This window comes from Balaenoptera acutorostrata, chromosome 15 (genome assembly GCF_949987535.1).
Source record: "Balaenoptera acutorostrata chromosome 15, mBalAcu1.1, whole genome shotgun sequence".
NCBI lineage: Eukaryota > Metazoa > Chordata > Mammalia > Artiodactyla > Balaenopteridae > Balaenoptera > Balaenoptera acutorostrata.
The window spans coordinates 65,525,348-65,546,279 of record NC_080078.1 but is presented as its reverse complement, the minus strand read 5'-3'; the positions used below and the strand labels follow the sequence as shown (position 1 = coordinate 65,546,279).

General features: G+C 41.9%; 1 protein-coding gene across 3 annotated transcripts in view; it reads right to left on the bottom strand.

Moving 5' to 3' along the window:
* ACSS2 (acyl-CoA synthetase short chain family member 2) overlaps positions 1-17,630 on the bottom strand; it is a 47,602-nt gene extending 29,972 nt beyond the window's left edge. For all 3 annotated transcript variants that reach the window (XM_007193240.2, XM_057528621.1, XM_007193241.2), the window contains exons 1-2: positions 17,376-17,630; positions 10,839-11,034 (exon numbers count right to left, since the gene is read on the bottom strand). In XM_007193240.2, the coding sequence (XP_007193302.2) occupies positions 10,839-11,034; positions 17,376-17,553 (374 nt within the window). In that variant the 5' untranslated portion in view covers positions 17,554-17,630. The remainder of the gene's footprint in view (positions 1-10,838; positions 11,035-17,375) is intronic.
* Between the last annotated feature and the right edge of the window lie 3,302 nt (positions 17,631-20,932).

Sequence of the window (20,932 nt, the reverse complement as noted above, 5' to 3'; positions counted from 1 at the left end):
CTATAAATTTAAGAATGTTTCAAAACTTTAAAGATTCATAATATAGACTAGAGAGGGCTCATATATATAGGGCCGCAAATGCTTAGTTTAAATTTTATTCTGTAGGTAAGGAAAAGTCAGAGAGGTTCCTAGACTAAAGGCTCTTCCTCCACCTCAAAACTTTTTACCTACTAAACTCCCAAGCCACAGAGGACTGGAAATGGACGATCTTTGCCAGAGTGGCCACCCAATGATCAGAGCCTACTGCTTGCCAAATTAGGAAAGGGAATGAGAGGCTAGTCCTTACTCTCATAAACTTAAAATCTTTCATTGGAGAGTTCTAAACTACCCACCACATCAGGCCAATATTGGGAAACAGCAATCAAGGAGAACAAGAAAATGCAGAAGTAGGAAATCACCAAAGGAATTCAAAAGAAATAACTTAAGTGTGGTCAGTCATGAAACACTTCCTAGAAATGGTGGATTTTGAGCCAAGTTTGAGAAAAGAAGTTAAGTTCATCAGAGGAAAGAAGGACATTTTGTTAAGTATAGAAAAGTCATATGTGGCTGCCAGTCTTGAATCCTTCTGCCTAACAGTGCCCTTAGACATGTGTAATATGTATGAGTATTAGCACCACCTCATAGTAGTAAATCTTTTCAGTGTGTTTTCTTGTCTTTCATCTCAGCTAATCCTTGTAGCATTTTTTTTGAGATTGGGAGGACAAGATTTGCTATCCCCATTTGAAAGGTCAGAAAACTGAGGCTCAGAAGGGTGTCATCACTTGCCGAAGGTCATAAAGCAATGGTTGGGACCTCTGCCTGCAGATCCTCAGGTAGGCTTTCTGGGTTTTGGTTTTTGTTTTTTTTTAATATATACATGATCAAGAGAGTGATCTTTTCAAAATATAACTCTGATATGTCATATCTCTACTTGAAATTCTTCATTGGCTACCTAGCACTTGTCACAATTGCAATTTTACATCTCTGTGTATGAAACACAAATTTCATATGATCCTCCCCCAAAGCTTCTCCTCCCAGTTTCTTCTCCAATTCAACTAATGGAAATTCCATTTTTCCAGTGCTCAGACAAAAAAACCTTTGTTTCTTGACTCCATTCTCTTATACCCCACATCAAGTTCATCAGCAAATCCTATTGGCTCTGCCTTCAAAATATTCCAAAATCTGGGGAATTCCCTGGTGGTCCAGTGGTTAGGACTCCATGCTCTCACTTATGAGGGCCCGGGTTCAATCCCTGGTGTCTCAGGGAACTAAGATCCCACGAGTCACACAGTGTGGCCAAAAAAATAAAAATAAAAAATCTGACCACTTTTCACAGCTTCTACTGTTGTCTCCATTATCATATCTTATCTGAACTGTTGTCAGTGCCCCCTTACTGGTCCCCTTGCTATTGCCCTGTGCCTCCCACTCACTATTCTCAAGGTAGTATGCAGACTATATATAGTAGATATTCAGTTTAAAAAAGTTTAATGACTGGATGAATGAACACATCTCAGCTAAGGAAAGGATGTTATTTCTTTGAGGTTTGCCCTTTAATGTGTTTAGCCTTATAAATTATCATTATAAATTGCAGTCAGCATTTCTAAAGCCAGCCCTAAACCATCTAAGTAAACTACTGGCTAGATAAGTGACAGATTGTCAAAGAAGCTAAGTCTGTGAAGTAGAAGCATAGTGTCTATAACAAAGAATGTAAGTGTTCTTCTGTCCAGAACAAGTTACAACTGCTATGTGATCTGGCGAAGTCACTTCCACTCTCTGAGCCTTAAGTTCCTCATCTGCCAAGTGTTCTTGTGAACCATACCTAGGTTCAAAAAAACAAGGGAACAATTATACACGTACAACACAGAGGAGACATAGTTTATTATTAGAATAAATAGAAAAGTCTTAGGCATTATGGGAGATTGTAAATTGAGTGGTAGAAAGCGGCTGTCAATGGGGCTAATGTAAGGTCAGAGCAAAGAATGGTGATAATTCCCTGTCCAGGGCATACCATAGGTAGAGTACTTAATAAATGATATTGGCCAACTAGAGTATGTATACAGGAGACCAACATGCATGATGAAGGAGTTGTTCAAGAAACTATATCATACAAGGAACCTGGGAATGTGGACTCAGGACTACCTCATCCATAAAACAAGAGCACTGACCAGATCAGGGGTTTTCAAACTGAGTTCTGCAAATCCCTAGAGGTTCCACACACAGCTCTCACAGGGACCACAGTGACAAGGTAAAGAAGCCAACAGAATGTAGCTCTGGTCCTCCAATCTATGCTTCAACCAGATCAGCTCTGCTTTTTTCCTGTTTTAGGAATGAGGCTTTGGCATAATGATAAAAACAGCTAACATACTGTTTGCCAAGCACTAAGCCCTTTACACAGATTATTCCAATTATTCCTCACACCAGTCTAGGAACCGTTATTTTATTTTTTATTTTTTTGGCTGTGTTGGGTCTTTGTTGCTGTGCGCAGGCTTTCTCTAGTTGCGGCGAGAGGGGGATACTCTTCGTCGGGGTGCGTGGGCTTCTCATGCGGTGGCTTCTCTTGTTGTGGAGCACGGGCTCTAGGCAGGCAAGCTTCAGTAGTTGCAGCACACGGGCTTCAGTAGCTGCGGTGGTGGGCTCAGTATTTGCGGTGCACAGGCTTCAGTAGTTGTGGCTCGCAGGCTCTAGAGCACAGGCTCAGTAGTTGTGGTGCACAGGCTTAGCTGCTCCGCGGCATGTGGGATCTTCCCCGACCAGGGATCAAACTCATGTCCCCTGTGTTGGCAGGCAGATTCTTAACCACTGCACCACCAGGGAAGTCCCTAGGAACTATTATTGTTCCCATTTTACACATGGGAAAACTTAGGTTTAAAAAGGTAAGGCAATTTGCTCAACTTGTGGGAGTAGTTACTGAAACACAAGCATAGTCCAGATCCTGTCAATCACTATACATATAATATTATATTTGAATAAAAGGATTCTAATGCTTTTAGAAAACTGAAAATTACTGAACTAGATGATCTTCAAGGCATCTTCTAGATTTAGATATCTATAATTCTACATTCAGCCTGGCAAAGGGATACTGCCCTCAAATACCTGAAGGGATGTCTTGTGGAGAAAAGAATGGGATTATTCTATGTGGCCCCAGAGCACAGAACTAAGACCAAGGGAAGAGGATAGAATGGGGATAAAGTTATACGGAGGTAATATATCTAAGAACTTTGTAACAGAGCTGCCTAACAATGGGATAGGTATTGTGTGAACTCTGTGGTCTTGGTAGTGTTCCAGAATCAGAATGATCACTTATGAGAATTGTTGGGGATGGAGATACTGGGGCTACAACTCCTGATTTGTACAGGAAGTGGACCTCAAAGGTCTGGGAGTGAGAGTCTCAAATTCTCACAGAGGTTCAAGGTATCAGACGCTAGGAATCATTACCAGTGACCAAACTCTCCCATACCAAATCCAGGAAAAGGGAGAAGGCCCATCTTCAGCTCCAAGCCTTCTGTATTTATTGTTGTAAATGTGAGGCTTCCCTAAGGCAAGAACCCATGCTCCCACCTAACTACCTGCTCTCTTCAAAGGACAAGAGGCCAGTACTGGGTTCCTCCCCTTCCCCCAACCTCTCCTAGCTGCCTTGCCACTGCAGTTCCCTACATTTGTGATAGAAATTCTGAAGGTCAGTGACAGAAGTAACTTTAGCAAGTATCCTGTTCACCCCAGACAGTTTACCAGTGAGATAAAGAAGGCTCAGAAAAAGGGCATTATCTAAAGCCATTCTCCTCATTAAATATTTACTTAATACACCGGTATAAGAAGTCAGCCCAGACACAAACTCAGGTAGCTGACATGGCTCAGGACACTGAGTCAGGCCTCAAGACAGTCTCCATTTATTACACACTTATTATTACATATGTTAGTACATATAATAATGTATAACATATACTATTATTATTATAATACATTTATTATTCATATCCCACCTACTTCCAAAAAGTGACTAGTGACTTGGACAGCACAGCCTACTTGTTTCATTTTCATCACTTTAGGGAGTGGCTCTTTAAGGCATCAAGAGTCTGAAACTCAGGGGAAGTGAGAGAAGAAAATTAGAGATCCACCTTAAACATGAAATCCTCCAGTCCTCCTCCACAATCTGCCTGCCTGATTCAAGTGGAGAAAGACTGTTCCCAGCAATAGTTATTTCCCCACATATCTCCCATTAGTTTAAAGCATTTATGCTAAAGTGTTCATATTACCAGACAAGGGGATCAGATTCTCTTCCTCAGCTTCTTCATCCCTTCTAAAATCCTCCTCTTCCTTCATCATCTCAACAGAAGCCCAGCCTGCCTACTGAGTCACCATAGAGTCACTACAGGTTGCAACAGAACTTCTAAAAAGGACTTCCTCTTCAGAAACAATCATAGAATCCTGAAACGTCAGTGTCGGAAGGGACCTTGCAGAGTATCAGTAGTTCATCTCCCACCACTCCCACAAAGGGAAGGCCCAGAGAGGGGAAGAGAATGGTCTGAGGCCATCTTCTTTCTCAAATGAGTGTTTTTCCTTAGCAAGTACAGTTGACCCTAGAACAACGTAGGGGTTAATCTGCATATAACTTACAGTTGCCTCTCCATATCCTTGATTCCTCCATATCTGCTGATTTAACCAACCACAGACCATGCAGTACTGTAGTATTTACTGTTGAAAAATATCTGCATATAAGTGGACCATGCAGTTCAAACCCACATTGTTCAAGGGTCAAATGGTATATCTGAATAAGTAAATACACTATTGTGAAACCAGTGGAGATATAGATGGAGGACAAAAAAGTCCCTCCCTTCCCATAGTGATCATCTAGTTCACCGAACTAGTGATCAACTAGTGATCATCTAGTTCACTGAAATGAACTCCAGAACATGGACCTAGATAATTAACAGAGTCCTTGGACATGAATGCTAAGACAACACACTCTAGGGCTCTGGTTTTCCATGTCACCTTGACCATCTTCTCCTTATCAGACCATGGGCTTATCTCACCTCCCTAACCATCCCCACCTCCTCAAATACACACACTCACACATACCCCACCAGGACCTGGAGAGTTCTAAATATCATATTTTGGAATTCATACTCAGGAACATACAGGGATCCTGAGAGCAGAGCTTCTGTCCTAAAGTCACCTGCTTCTCAGAAGTTTCTAAGGAAGGACTGAATAATAGTCAGAGCCTGTGGAGAGAGATTTCAGTGATTTCAGCTGAGGTTGAAGGGGGAGATGGTATAGAGATAATGATAGCCATAGGCAACCCAAAGCAAAAAGTAGAAGGAATGGACTATACCAAATATTTTGGGCTTTGGAGATTGGGTTCCTCTCCTGGAATAACCTAGAGACTGAGCAGCTCATATAAATCACCAGAATAATAGCCATCAACCACTCTTTCCACCCACTCCCCATAATCTCCCACTGTTTACTTAATCCCCCAATCTCCCACTGTTCGCCAGTATCCCTTTAACTCCTTGAGCTACCTCTAATATCCCTCACTGACTATCTCTCCCTGAATGACTTTTCTAATAACTTTGTTACTGATTTCCTTCTCACACATATACACATAAATCCCCACTAACACTTCTACCTGCCATGTTAGGGGGAAGAAAGTGCAAGAGAGGTTAAAACCAAAGTCTTGAGGGCAAATTTAGCCTCTGGATCAGATGACTGTGTGCCTCTGAAAGAGGTAAAGTGTTATATAGACTAAGGGAACCCTTGACTCTTCTCTCTCACTTTCTCTGTCTGTGCCCCCACCATCTACACACCCAGTTACCTATGTTGGTTTCTTTCCTCTAAATTACTCTAATATTTCATTGTTCAATTCCATTCCCACCAGCAATATCCCGGTTCTGGCATCTCTACCTTGAATAACAAAACTCTCAGTTCTCTGACTTTCCACTCTCACTTCCATATGAATCCAGATTAATCTTCTCAAACCCAGCTGTGACTGCCTCATTCCCCTGCATACAATCTTTTCATAGGTCTCCAAAAATAGTCAAGATGTCCCATTCCTGGACCTCATCCACTGCTGAAGATAACCTTGACTCCTCTTTCTCTCATTCCTCAAATCCAATCCAAGTCAGCAAATTCCATGGGCTCTTCACTCAAAATAGAGCCAGATTTTGACCACTTTTAACCACCTTCAAGCTACTACGAAAGTCTAAATCACCATCATTGTTCAGCTGGATTTCTATAATAGCCTCATAATTGATCTCCGTGCTTCTATTCTTGCCCTTCTACAGTCTATTCTCAACACAAAGACAGATTCTAAACATAAGTCAAATCATTTTCACTTCTATGCTCAAGATTGTCCAGTGGGTCCCCATTTCACTGTGAATAAAACCCAAAAGTCTTTCAAGGTTCTACACAATCTAGTGTCCTGCTGACTTCATTCCCTACTACTCTGTTTTTCTAGCTAATACTGCTTCAGGAACACTAACTTCCTAGCTAGTATTCAAACACCCCAGGTAGCAGAACACTCCCATCTCAGGGCCTTTGCACTTGCTCTTCCATGTACCTGGAATATTTCCCTTTCCCAACCCAGCTATGGGTATAACACTCTCCATTTCCTTCATATCTCTGCTCAAATGTCATCTTTATCAGAGAGTGCTTCCCTTATCAATCCCCATTCTTCACTGTCATTCCTTTTTCCTTAAACTGCTTTGTATTTTTCTATAGCACTTATCACTACCTGTCACTACCTGTCACATATTTATTGGTTTGTTTGTTTATTGTCTGTCTCCTTAAGCTGGACTATAACCTCCATGAGGGCAGAGAGTTTGTCTGTTTGTTCAGAATACTTCCTGGTACATAGTAAGTTCTTAATAAGTATTGAATGAATAAATTGTTCCCTGCATAAACCTTTTACTCTAGACAGACTTGGTCATCTCACTGTCCCAATATAATAATAATGGCGGCTAATATTTGAGTGCTTTCAATATGCCAGGAATTGGACACATGGGTTTGTTAACCTTTTCAATACTGTTCAGTTGACAACTCCATGAGATAAAAACTATTTTTATCCACATTTCACAGTTGAGAAAACTGAGGCTCAAAGAGGTTAAGTAACTTGTGCAAAATCATAAAGCTAGTTAGTGGCAGAAACAGGACTCAAATTAGGTTAGTTTGACACCAAACACATTCTCCTAATTTTATGTTATACTGCCTCCCTGCAATGCTTTCTCCCTTCTGTGAACTATTTGTAAAAGTGGCTCTTTGCAATTTGACCCATAATTGCTTTCAGGCTGTTTCATGTAGGCCTGTCTGGTCTTCCCAATAGAATGTAAATCTATTTTACATTCATTAAAGGGTCTGGGCCATTTAAACCTGATGACACCATTTATTTTACATTTTTAAGCAAATTAATTTGAAGTTAATTTAACTAATATGACTAATTTCTCATTTCACTGGTCACAGCCAAGTACTGCACAGTTAGAATAATGAAGTACTGTTGACCCTTGAACAACACGGGTTTGAAATGCATGAATACATTTATATGCAGACTTTTTTCAATTGTAAATACTACAGTACTACATGATCCACTGTTGGTTGAATCTGTGAATGTGGAACCTCGGATACAGAGGCTATGGAGGGCCAGCTATAAATTACATGCAGATTGGATTGTGCAAGGGTTGGCACCTCTAACCCTCGAGTTGTTCAAGGGTCCACTGTAGTATCATATGGTAAAAAGAGAAGTTGACTAGGAGTGAGGATATCTGGAGATTAGTCTCAGCTCTCTCTCCAAGCAGGTTTATCACCCTTAAGCAAATCACTTAGCTTCTCTGATCCTTAATCTACCCATCTGTAAAGAGAGCTGGCCTAGATGGACGCTAAAACAGTCACTTCAAATTCTAAAAATACTGTTCTTCCATGAGTATTTACAATGTGTCAAGCCAAAAGTAAAAGGCTAAATTCTTCCTTAATATTGTTCTATTTTGGCTTACTGGAGTACTTTCCTAAGAGCACTATTTCCTTTGTGGATTATTTCAGTATGTATATAAGATATGCCCTAAAACAAGAAGTGACCTACAAATGTGGTTTTCTAATGCCATTATAGCTATCTAAATGCCTAGGTTGAAAAGAAAGTCATACTATGGCTCCATAAGAAGTATATCAACTGGAGCAAATCACTGAAAAGATGTCACTTTAAAAGCATTAATAAAAATTAGAGCGGGAAGAAGGTGGGCTCCAAGACAAGGGACAAAGGAGAAAAAGAGCACTTCATAGAATAAATTGTATGATAGAGAGTTTGAAAAAAATTGAGTATATGATAAAGGCAAATAGTGCAAGAAAAATGGCAGGCGATTTTTAACTTCTGTGGAAAAAAGAAATCTTTACATAAAAGGAAATGCAACTGTGATAGATTATTCTAACATAAACATTGATTTTTAAATTAACTAAAAAACAGAGGTATAATTATATTGAGAGGATAAGAGAAGGAAGCTGGAGGAGTATACAAGAACTGAATTCTCATCTATCATAAAAGGAAGTCAATACTTTCTAAAAAAAAGATGAAGAAATAGCAGTGTAAGCATATTATTTTTAAAATATGGAGGTAAAAAAGGGAAGTAACCAAGTATCTGGCATGTTTGCACTTTACTTTCTTTTAACAAATGTGATTTATTTGTAGCTTGAGAATTGAATAATAATGGCCAGTGTGGTACTTGTCTCCACTCTTCTTATCCTTGTACCATGACACCTAACGTAGGGCTGTGTACCCAATATCTTTAAAAATTCTTATTGGTTGAGTGACCAATGTAAAAATGGAGTGAAAATGTCTTGTTATAGAGTTACAGAATTTTGCACTGGAAGTGTATGTAGAGGTTATATAATTGAGTGCTTCCCAAATTGGTGTTCCATGGAATACTGCTTCTTTTGATGTTAATAGCATGCTGCAAAATGTGTTTGGGGCTCAAATAAACTTTAGAAATCCCATGTTAAAATTAATCAGGTGTCTTTACTGTAGGACTTCTTGGAGTCTTTACTATATTAATATACATTGGGAATCCCACAAAGGTAATTTATTATGTAGTGCTTCTCAGTCTCATTTATTTCATGAATCAAGAAGCCCCTGCTAATATGTCTAGTAGTTAGTGGTTCCTAGAACATTCTTAGGAGAACACTGATCTAATCTACTCCTTTCATTTTACAAATGTGGAAAGACAGGCTCTGTTCAGGTACGGATGGTAGGGGAACTAAAAAGAAGGGCCTCAGCATTCTGCAGCAATATCCAGTGATTGGACAACTCTGGCCTGTGTTTTTCAGTCTTTCATCCTGCACCTGAATTATTTCAAACCAGGCAACAAATTTAGACAAAAGCATTTCCTCTGCAAATCTTTAAAGGTTTTTTGATCCCTAAGGAACCTAGGAGGTGGGCCCAAGTGTCAGCTGGAGCTCAAGCATAAAGTCCCAGGGCAGGAGCTAAACAGTCTCAACAGGCATAATAGGCCATGACTTTCAGTGGCAAAGTGACCCCAAATTGAACAATGGTAATGTGATAACAGACCACTCACATCTGTACGTTGTTTTCCAGTGAACAAGTAAATGCTTTTACAATATCATATTTGATTCTCATAACAATCTAGTGATAAAGACAAGGGTAGAATTATTACCCTCATTTTATGAATGAGGAAACTGACTTCCAGAGAGTTAAGTGCCTTGCCTAGGGTTACACAGCAAGTGAATGGCACAGTTGGAATAAGAATCTGAGTTTCCTATCTCTCAGGTTAGGGCTTTTCTCAATATATCACACAAACTGGGCAAATTTTTACTGACTACCAATTTAATTCTTCCATGAAATACCAACGTGCTCCTATTGGCTTACTTAAAAAGAAATAGATCAATTCCCAAAGTGCTCATGGTTGGTGGCAGAAGCAACACTCCAATAACTGGAACTTCAAGATCCTATTTCAGGTTCAGTTTTGTAACACCTCCTCTAAGCTATGTTGCTAGGAGGAGGGGGGTCTCAGTTTCAGTTGGGGAGGCAGTGTGGCCTAGTGTTAAAAGCAAGGAATCAGACAGACTTGGGTTTGAATCCTGGCTCTACCAGTTACTCATGCTATGACCTTATTCACTATGAAGCACAGATGTGTGCTTCATTTCTTCAGCTATAAAATGGAGCAAAGAATACCTACTTTGCAAAGCTAAGTTGGGAGGCTAGTATAAGTAATTAAAAGGATAGTATAGTGTCATGGTTTAGAGTATAAACTCTGGAAATGTGCTACCGGGGTTTGAATCTTAGCCCTGCTTCTTACTAGTTGTATGACTTCAGATAAGTCATTTATCTACATCTCAGAATTTCAGTTTTCACATATGTAAAATGAGGAAAATAAATAATGTATTCTTAGTTGCTGTGAGCATTAAATATAATAATATTTGCTAAGCACTTGAGCACAGTGTCTGGCATATAGCTCAATCAAAGGTAATGATGATAACAGTGGTAGTGGTAGTGAAAAATCCAATATCCATTTTTCTCCCAAAGCAAGAATGAGAAAGAAAGCTACTTAGTACTGTTTGCTTCCATTCACCCTCTCACCCTGTTCCTCTCCAAGGTGAGAACACTAGACTAGAAGTCAGGACATTTGGCTTTGAATGTCAATTCTGTCACATTCTAGTTATGTGATTTTAGGGAAGTCATTTAACTTACTTGAGGTATTTTTCCTCACCTGAGACATTAAGTTAAAGATACTTTGCTTATTCTTCTGGGTTGTTGTAAGCATCAAATGAATTCATGGATTTTTAAGGTACTTTGTGAACTATAAAACACTACATAAATGTGAGGATGACTTTTTATCTGCCACAGGCTATAAAATAGATGTTTTTACCAGTAAAAAGCAACTTTATCGCCAAGTTTTTTCTCGTAGACAATTCGATCCAGTACATTGTAGCAGATGTTGGTAGTTGCTCCTTTCATCCACTCAATAAAGATTTTCCCTTTAGTCACATCAAAGTTGTACTGGAGGAATGGACCAGGACATGGGGTCTTCCAGTAAAATTCCTTGGCAATGTCTCCCCAAAACTCTGCAACAGAAAAAGAAGCCCAGACATCACTTAGCTTCTCAGACATATTTATCCTCAGATGGCTTACCAGTCTATGCACAGGACCGAGTCACAACTTCTCTGCCCTGTACTCTAGGACCTACCACCTGGGTCCCTCCTCTACCTACCTATCAAATCTTAACACCCACCACACTCCTAAACCACCTTCTACTCCCATGGGCTGAATCTTGACTCAAATTTCTTCCCTCCCTTCTCAAAACTGCCACTCCATTTTTCACCATCTATTTAAATTGTAGCCACAATGCCTAGTACATTGTAGTCAATCAGTAAGTTTTTAAATGAACTAATTAGTGAAAGGAAGAAATCCTTTACCCACAGAGCCTTCCATGACATAGAAGGCTTAATTTGTTCATTCACTCTCAGCAATTATCTAATGAGCATCTCTTTCTCCTACTACTACTTGCCCAAGTGTTACTTGCTAAGTGCCAGATGTTGCTTTAAGCTCCTTAAATGCATTATCTTATTTAGTTCTTACTACAACCCTAGGAGGTAGACCTTATTTTCATTTTTATTTTATTGATTTGAAAATCGAGGCTCAGAGAGGTTAAATAATTTGCCCAAGGTTATACATTTACTAAGTCATGATTTGAACTGCCCTGAGGAAGACATTGTTGCTAAAATCTGAAAGATGAATAGGAGTTTTTCTCCACTCCTCCACCAGGAAAGACATTACTATGGGACAGAAAAGAACCAAGGGTTTGCGTTAAGAGGAACTCCCTTAGGCCAAACCACTGAGAATTACAGAAAGAATAGCAGGAATTGATGCATAAACTGGGCAGATAACGCAATCCTTCTAAGCATAAGGAATTTGCTATTTACCCTAAGAGCAATGGAAAGCCATCATAGGAGTTTAATCAGGAGAAGGACATGATCAGATTTATAATCTTGAAATATTTGCCTGGCTACTTTGGAGAAAAGGTACTCAACAGGTTAAACATACAACTGCAGAACACCTAGGATAATCTCAGTACTGGATCAGGAGCTAGAGGAGAGAGAGACACTTAGAACCATAACAATGGAAGGAGCTTTAGAGGTTATCACCCCCTCATTTTACTGATAAGAAATCAAATTTATAGAGGTAAAGTGACTTGTTCAAGGTTAGATGATTTAGTTTATATAATCTGATTAAAGAGACAAGACTAACATAAAATATTTTTTTTTTTTTTTTTTTTTTTTTTTTTTTTTTAACTGTAATACTCTTTATAGCTACTTTATTTATTTATTTATTATTTATTTTTGGCTGTGTTGGGTCTTCGGTTCGTGCGAGGGCTTTCTCTGGTTACGGCAAGTGGGGGCCACTCTTCATCGCGGTGCGGGGACCGCTCTTCATCGCGGTGCGCGGGCCTTTCACTATCGCGGCCCCTCCCGTTGCGGGGCACAGGCTCCAGACGCGCAGGCTCAGTAGTTGTGGCTCACGGGCCCAGCTGCTCCGTGGCATGTGGGATCTTCCCAGACCAGGGCTCGAACCCGTGTCCCCTGCATTAGCAGGCAGATTCTCAACCACTGCGCCACCAGGGAAGCCCCATAAAATATTTTTGAATATACAAACAGAATATAATTGAAAGCTAAATCACATGGAGTACAACTTGCAATGAATTAAAGAAATCCAAATTAAATCAACCCCAAGGTGCCATTATATGCCAATAAAACTAGCAAAGACTAAAAGAAAGATTAAACTCAATGCCTGAGTGGCCCTAGAAAACAGATACTCTTATATGATAACAGCATTATAAGAAATTAGCACAATTTACTGAACAGCAGGGCAATGCCTGACAAGAATCATAACATTTTTAATACCCTTTCATCTGCTAACTTAACTTTGGGGAACCCACTCTAAGAAAATAATACCGAAGGAAAAAAAGAGATTACTCAAGAGATGTTTATACTAACACTATATATAATAGTGAAACTAGAAACAACCCTAAAGCCCAATAATGAAAAAACTGATAAAAACTAGCAATACTGGTAGTGATAACAATAGAATACTAAATGGCCATTTAAGAGGGAACAAATGGGTCTAACTCTAAAGGCCATGTTGTTACAACTACACTGAGTATGTGTGTATACTCAAAAATATTTTAAAGTGATAATTAGTAGGCATAAACTATGTAAAACTATATATGAACCACATTTATGTCCATCAACAAGGAGTGAAGAAAACTGAGTTTTATGATCACTCAGGTTTTTTTGTTTTGCTTTGCTTTGTTTTGTTTTGTTTTTTGGCCACGCCACGCTGCATATGGGATCTTAGTTCCCCAACCGGGGATCAAACCCATGCGCCCTGCAGTGGAAGCTTGGAGTCTTAAACACTGGACGGCCAGAAAAGTCCATGATCACTTAGTTTTTGTTTTTGTTTTTTTCTGGTGGAGCTGTTGAACTCTGGATGTTTCTTTGGCACACATTCTAAGTACTGAAGAAGTTTAGAAGAGGAAAAGATGAAAATGGTCTGGGATGATCAGGGAATGCTCTGTGGAATTGTTGGGGTTTGACTAGGTAGAGAGGAACAGAAGGGAATGGGCAAAGGCAAGGAGATGGGAAAGGGACTTTTGTGTATCCAGTATATCAACAAGAATGACCTGTTGTAGAATGAGGGGTATATGGTAGGGAGTAGTGGAAGATAAGAATAGAAAGGTGGGGTCAGCTAGTTATCCAGGGACTCTGAAAGAAAGGCAGAATTTTAATTTGAAGCTGTAGGAAATAGGGAACTATTGCAAGTTTTTGAAGTGACATACGAAAGCAGTGTTTCCATAGTATCAGTCTAAAAGTGTTTAGATAAATCTAAATCTAAATCTACCAGAAATATTGGAAATGAGTGAGACTAGCAGAGAGAGAACCAGTTAGGAGGCTGCTCCCTTGAATTAAAAGGGTCTATGGGAATGGAAGAAAAGGTAACCTGAAAGAGATTTTTAAAGAGTATTTGACAGAATTTGGTGAAAGGCAGCCTGTGGATCAGGGAAGAGGAACAGCATAGCTATTGGGAGCATAGGTTCTGCAATAAAAACTACCTTGGTTCAAATCACAGCTCCACCACTAAGTACCTGTGTGACCTTGTGCAATTAAGTTAACCTCTCTAAGCTTCAGTTTCCTTCTCCATAAAATGGGGATAATAGTCTCTACATCAAATCAAACAGAATTTGTGCTTAGTAAGCAGTAAGCAATCTATAAATAAATAAGATATATAGATAGATAGGATTTGGGATGGTGCCATTGACAGGGATTAGAAAATTAGGGAGGAAAGCAGGTTTGGAAGGGAAAATTGGTAAACCCGAGTCACAGTCATGTTAAATATGGTATAACAACAGGGTGTGTGAATAAAATGCTCTACAGACCTATGAAATTTGAGACTAGAGCAAAAGTGAGATGCTGGATACAGAGCTAAATATGTAGAAAAGGAGTTCTTGTGACAGTAATAGCTCACCCCTGGGGAGAAGATATTTGCAAATCATATATCCAATAAAGGGTTAGCATTCAAAATATATAAAGAACTCATACAACTCAACAACAAAAAAACAAACAACCCAGTTAAAAAATGAGCATAGCTGCTCAGTAGACATTTTTCCAAAGAAGACATACAGATGGGCAACAGGCACATGAAAAGATGTTCAATATTACTAATTATTAGGGAAATGCAAATCAAAACCACAGTGAGATATCACCTCCACCCGTTTGAATGGCTATTATCAAAAAGGCAAGAAATAACACGTGTTGGAAAGGATATGGAGAGACGAAACCCTCATACATTGTTGGTGGGAATGTATATTGGTGCAGCCACTTTGGAGTATGGCGATTCCTCAAAAAATTAAGAAAAGAACTATTATACAATCCATTATTCCACTTCTGAGTATTTTTCTGAAGAAAACAGAAACACTATTTTGAAAAGATATATGTACTCCTATGTTCATTGTAGTAGTAATTACAATAAATAGCCAAGATATGAAAGCAACCTAAGTGTCTATTGATAGATGAATGATAAAGAAGATGTGATATATAGAGATATATATTATATGGATATATGAATATTACTCAACCATAAAAAGAATGAAATCTCACCATTTCAGACAGAGTTAGACAAAGACAAATACCATATGCTTTCCCTCATATGTGGTATATAAAAAACAAACGAAACAAAATAAATGAACAAACCAAACTAAACAAAAACAAACACATAGATACAGAGAACAGATTAGTGGTTACCAGAGGGGAAGGTTGGGGAGGGGAAAATGAGTAAAGAGGGTAACTATATGGTGATGGATGGAAACTAAATTTTTGGTGGTGATCACACTGTAGTGTATACAGAAGTAGAAATATAACACTGTACACAGGGAACTTAAATAATGTTACCTCAATTAAAAAAAAATAGCTCACCCCAGGGAAACAGATGAACTCATGACAGGAGAAAATATATAGAGGGAAGAGAAGTGAAAAGAGGTCTGAGGTAGGAGGGGAAGGATAAATTAGGAGTTTGGGATTAACGTATACACACTACTATATGTAAAATAGATAACCAATAAGGACCTACTGTGTAGCACAGGGAACTATACTCAATATTTTGTAATAACCTATAAGGGAAGAGTCTGAAAAAGGATATACATAAATAACTGAATGACTTTGCTGTATACTTAAAACTAACACAACATTGTAAATCAACTATACTTCAATAAAAAAAAAAAAAGAAAGAAAGAAAAGTAAAGAAACAAGTTGGGGACATCTAACCTGAAAGTGAACTTAGATTAGGGGGTGAGACTATAGATTAATCACCTCTCTGAGAGCCAACCAGGCAGTCTCCATTGGAAAAATGAAGATATGATATTATTATAGGACCAGTATATTAATTGGTCTTTATATTTTATTCCTAGAGAATCCCAACAAAAACATGGTGTTATCCCAAGAAGTCAGAATCCTGGAATGGTTGGTGGATACTGGTGTGTGATGTAAGTGTGTTTTATGAAAGTTCCATGTGATTGTGTTTTTATTTAAAGATATTGACTCATTTCCCTATTAAAGGAAGCCTACTGTGAATTCTTTTATAAAGAGTAGAAACTTTTGGCAAGGAAAGAATTACCAACCAGTTGACTCTTTTAAGTGTAATATTTGTCTAAGGTGTGGTATACATTAATGAGCAGTAAGACACTCTTTATGTGGGCAAATTTAGTCAATAAATATCTATATGAACACCTTAAAAAAATAAAAGAGGTCTGAGGACTCAAACTTGGACACTGCATGCAGCAATCAACCACTCTACACTTGGTTCAGTCTTATCTTGCATTACTCAATAATTGCTTCATCCACTTTGTTCTTTTTGTTATCATACTAACCGCTATCTAGTGAATGCTGCTGTGCACCAGGCACTCTATAATGCACACTTCGCTTACTACTCATTTTAGCCCTCAAACGAAACTGTGAGGCAGGTATTATTACCTCTGTCTTACAGATAAAGAAAAGGAATTTCAGACAGGTTTTAAAATCTGCCTAAGACTACACAGTAAATGAGTGGTAGAGCCAGGATCTAAATCTAGATTTTTCTGAGTTTGATTCGGTGGCTTATGCTTGTCCCACTGCCAACATCATGCTGCCTCCCAACTCAGCTACAGTTGTGACCCCTAACCCAGCTTGAGGGCACAGGTGGGGAATTTTCCCCACATGTTCTTAAAGACATGGAACTACCTATCAGAATTTCTGAGTTATTACAATCCCATCCCTAATTTTTTTTTAAAAGACAACATTTTAGTGACTTGTTCAGTCTTATATGGTAGTTTCCATTGGGATTTCTGAAATACTAAAAATAGATCTGGGACTCCATTACTAATCTGGGGACCCCGGGATGGGACCCTACTGCCCCTCAGCAGTGGAGACTAACTAACAGGTTAAAGGTGTCAGGAGGCACTGGGTGGGCTGGTCTGAAAAGCGGCAAAGAAAATTCTCTTTGTGGTCCGCCTCTCCTCAAGGCGCTCTGCGCCCTTAAGAACCCGCCTTTTCACCTGAGGAACTGTTCTCTTCTTAGGACACTTCCACTCTCCTCACAAAACCTGCATCTCCTCACGAAACCTCCAAGCCGCCAAGGAACCCCCCAATTCCTAGGGAACCCTCATTTCCTACAGAACCCTCCTTCTCAGAGAACCCCCCTCTCCTCCCGGAACCCCTTTTCCGTCTCCTTAAAGAACCGCAATTCTTGCCTCACAAAACCTCTATCTTCTCACGGACCCCTCAGTTTCCCAAGGGAACCCCCAACTCCTCACTCTCCTGTGAGCCCCCCACTTCTCTCCTCCCTGACGTCTCTCAGGCCCGCCCGGGCCTGGCCTCACCTCTCGGCTCCTCCAAGGAGCGCCTGTGCAGCTCGCGGTAGCGCTGCAGCGAGGGGACGTGAGCGGAACGGCTGACCTCGGGCGGCGGAGACCAACTCCGTGCTCGGCTCCGGGCTCCAGCCTCCTCCCGGACCCCGCTCCCACCGCCGCTCCGGCCCCGCTCCTCGGGAAGCCCCATCACCTCAAGTTCCGAACACCGTAGCAGCCTTAGCGGTCTCAGCGGGCGGCCAGGAGGGGGAAAACAGGCCGACCGAGGGGCGGAGCCTTCAGAGGAGGGGCGGGGCCTGACAGCAGAGGCGTGGCTTAGGCATGTGACGGGGGTCGCCCCGGAGGGGCGGAGCCATGTCTGGTGGAGGTGGGACCAGGGCTAGCAAAGAAACCGATAGGGAAAAGTCAAGCATTGCTTGGGAGATGGGGCGGAGCTGACTTGCGGAAGGGGTGGAACCGCAGCGTGAAAGCAGAAGGGGAGCGGCCAGGCGTGACGGGAGAGAGGGTGGGCCCATGGAGTGACAGGGAGTGGCGAGGCTGGCTGTGACAGGAGAGGAGGCCGGACCATGGAGTGACCAGGGTGGGGTGGGGTCTCGGAGTTACCGATGTGGAGTTAGGTTAGGGCAGGGCACAAGCGGGAAAGAGCTGGGCTAACGAGCGGAGTTGGGTCAGGCCCATCGTGTAGCCGCCCCGCGGTCTCATTGCGCAAGCCTGTCACCCCACCGAGTAGAAAAGCCAGGTGGAATAGGGTCCTTTCCGGGTGACACCCTTCCGCTCTGGGAACTATCCCCCACCCTGAGTAAACTCAGAGTTTCTTCCACCCCTGAGGATAGGTCTTTACTTTCCCTGCGTCCACAAATTTCCATCCAGACCTAAAATGCAAAGACTCATTAAGTGAGGACTAGGAGGCACCTTCAGTCTTTGCTAATAAACCCATTTCATTGCATAAATGGTAAACTCAGGGAAAGGGAGGACTTTGTACAAGGTCACAGAAAAAACGACCGTAACTTGGGCCAAACCTAGGTCTCCTGACTCTAGGTGTTTTTACCGCCTCATCAGGCTGACGCTAAGGCTTGTAAAATGACAAAGTCTATGCAAGTAGAAGGAATCACTCACACCCTTCTTTCCTTCCCAGTCTTTTACTTCACCAAGAGACCCCTCCCCTGTCATACCTGGGCTCAGATACCTCTGGCTTCCCTCTATCCCTTCCACTCCAGAAATGAGAGACCAGCCAGGACCCTCCATCTCCCACCTGCACTTACCACCAAGAAGGGCCAACTCCTGCCCATCGGTTCACAGAATGGCCGTCAAGGCAGGAAGGATCCTTAAGTATCTAACTCCAAGAGTGATTCTGAGGCCCGGAAGCAGGCAGCCCCCACTTCCTGAAGCCTACACAGGACCCCACCTGGGCCAGCCTCCCTTCCCACCTGCTCTCTTGTTCTTTGTCCAGCTAATCGCAAGGCCAGCACACCCTAAACTGGAAAACAAACAAACACACAAACCTCCCCATGGTTAGACCTTGATCCAGAGCCTACCCAACCCTGAGGAAAGGGTCTCAGGGCTCCCGGAAGGGATACAGACCTCATGGAACAGACATGGACCCCACTGAGAAGGCGATACTTCATCGAGGAGGCATTAACTGCACAAAAGGGACACACACTTCACTGAAGGTACATGGACTCCATTAAGGGAACACAGATCTTACTGGGGCATCTCAGATCTCACTGAAGGGCTGTGGACCCTGCTAATAGGACATGAATGGCATTGAAGGTCACTGACCTTACTGAGGGGACATAGGCTTCCTCCAAAGAGATACAAAAGATACAGACTTCACTAAAGAAACATGGGCCCCACTGAGAGGACTCAACCCCACTGAAGGGCCTCTTACTACACTGAGGGAATGCACACCACTGAGGGGGCACAGACCTTATTTAGTGGGGACAGACCCTACTCAGGGGATCAGACTTCACTGAAGCATAATAAGCCCTACGGACCTCACTGAGGAGATAGGAACCTCTCTGTGGAGAGAAAGGCACATGCAATGGCACACAGTCCTAGTATAAATGGTCATCTTTCCATCCCACACACAAAGTTCTGGGCAGCCCTCTCCCTTCTCCCCTCTCTTCCCAGCCTTTCTTTCAGGCCCCAGAGCTGTTCCCAACACACTGCTGCCCTCCCCTGTCTACAGGTGGCACTGCAGATGCTGGGCCCATAATGGATTTACAAGCAGTTCAGGTCATCTCTGAGCCTGCAGCCTGGGGTTGGGGAAGGAGGGGATGTGTGGCCAGGGGCTTGACCAGTCCCCTCCCTCTGCCTGTGGACTGTGAAATGGAAGTCTGGACAAGAGGCCTAGTAATATAAGGAACCAACACCCCATCCCTGGAAATGGGGTAGTAGTGCAAACTATGGTGTAGTTGGAATTCCTCAGTGGGAAGAGGATGGATCGGGTTGGACAAGATGAGAATCCATGAGATTAAGAAAAAAATGTTAATAATGATTATGGCATTTACTGTATTAAGTAGGTGTCAAGCCATATACTAAAAACTTTCCATGTGTTATTTAGTCCTCACAACCCAGAGATGGATACTGTCATTCTCTCCATTTTACAGATGAAGAAACCCATACTCAAAGAGATTAAGTGTTTTGCCCAAGATCACACAGTTTGTAAGCTGTAGCAGAGGGAATAGAACCCAGATACCTAGACTTTAGACCCATTCCCTACCCTTTTATCCTCCCCCACCCCAGCCCACTCCTACCATATCACCACCACCATGATTTCTTTCTCAAAGTTTCCTTTCCAGAACCACATAAAATAAAAACTCTTTAAATAATGGTAAATATGCAAGTTCCAGAGACCCCATTCCAGCCAATTAAATCATGATCGCTAGAGTGGAATCTAGGGATCCTCTTTTAAGATCCTAAGACAAGCTCAAGTTTAGGCTCACTGCCCTATGCTGATAGGTGAGGGGTCCTAGAAGGGGTTGTGATTGAAAGAGGAGTCGACGAAATGTGGGGGGTCCAGGGAAGGATCTGACGTCCGAGGAGAGACGTCCAAGGAGGGGCCTCGAAATGAAGCAGGTTGCGGATGAAGTAGGGGCTGGGACTGGGGGTCGGGGGTGAAGGCGGAGTCTGAAGTCGAAAGAGGGGTCTGGGGTCGGAGGAAGAGTCTGAGATAGGAGGATAAGGATCTTGGAGTCCAAGGAGGGGTCTGAGGTTCGAGGAGTTTGGCATTAGAGACAGTATCTGGGGTCGACAGGAGGTTTGCAGTCAGTGAAAGGGACTGCGAGCCGAGGAAGGAGCCTGGAGTCTGAGGAGGATCCTAGCTCAAACTGGAAGGAGGAAGGGGTTTGGTCCCTGGGCTACGTAAGGTGCCCCGAGCCACTAAGGTCGCGCTTACCGCGTGCTCTTCCCTCCTGACCCCCGACTGCGCGACCCGGACCCGTCCTCCAGGCTCTACATCCACACCCACACCCCAACCTGCGCTCGCAATGCAGGCTGACAACGCTAAGCAGGCGGGGCCGAGTCAAACCCCGACACCCTCCAGGATCCGGGTTTGAGGCGCCCCCTCC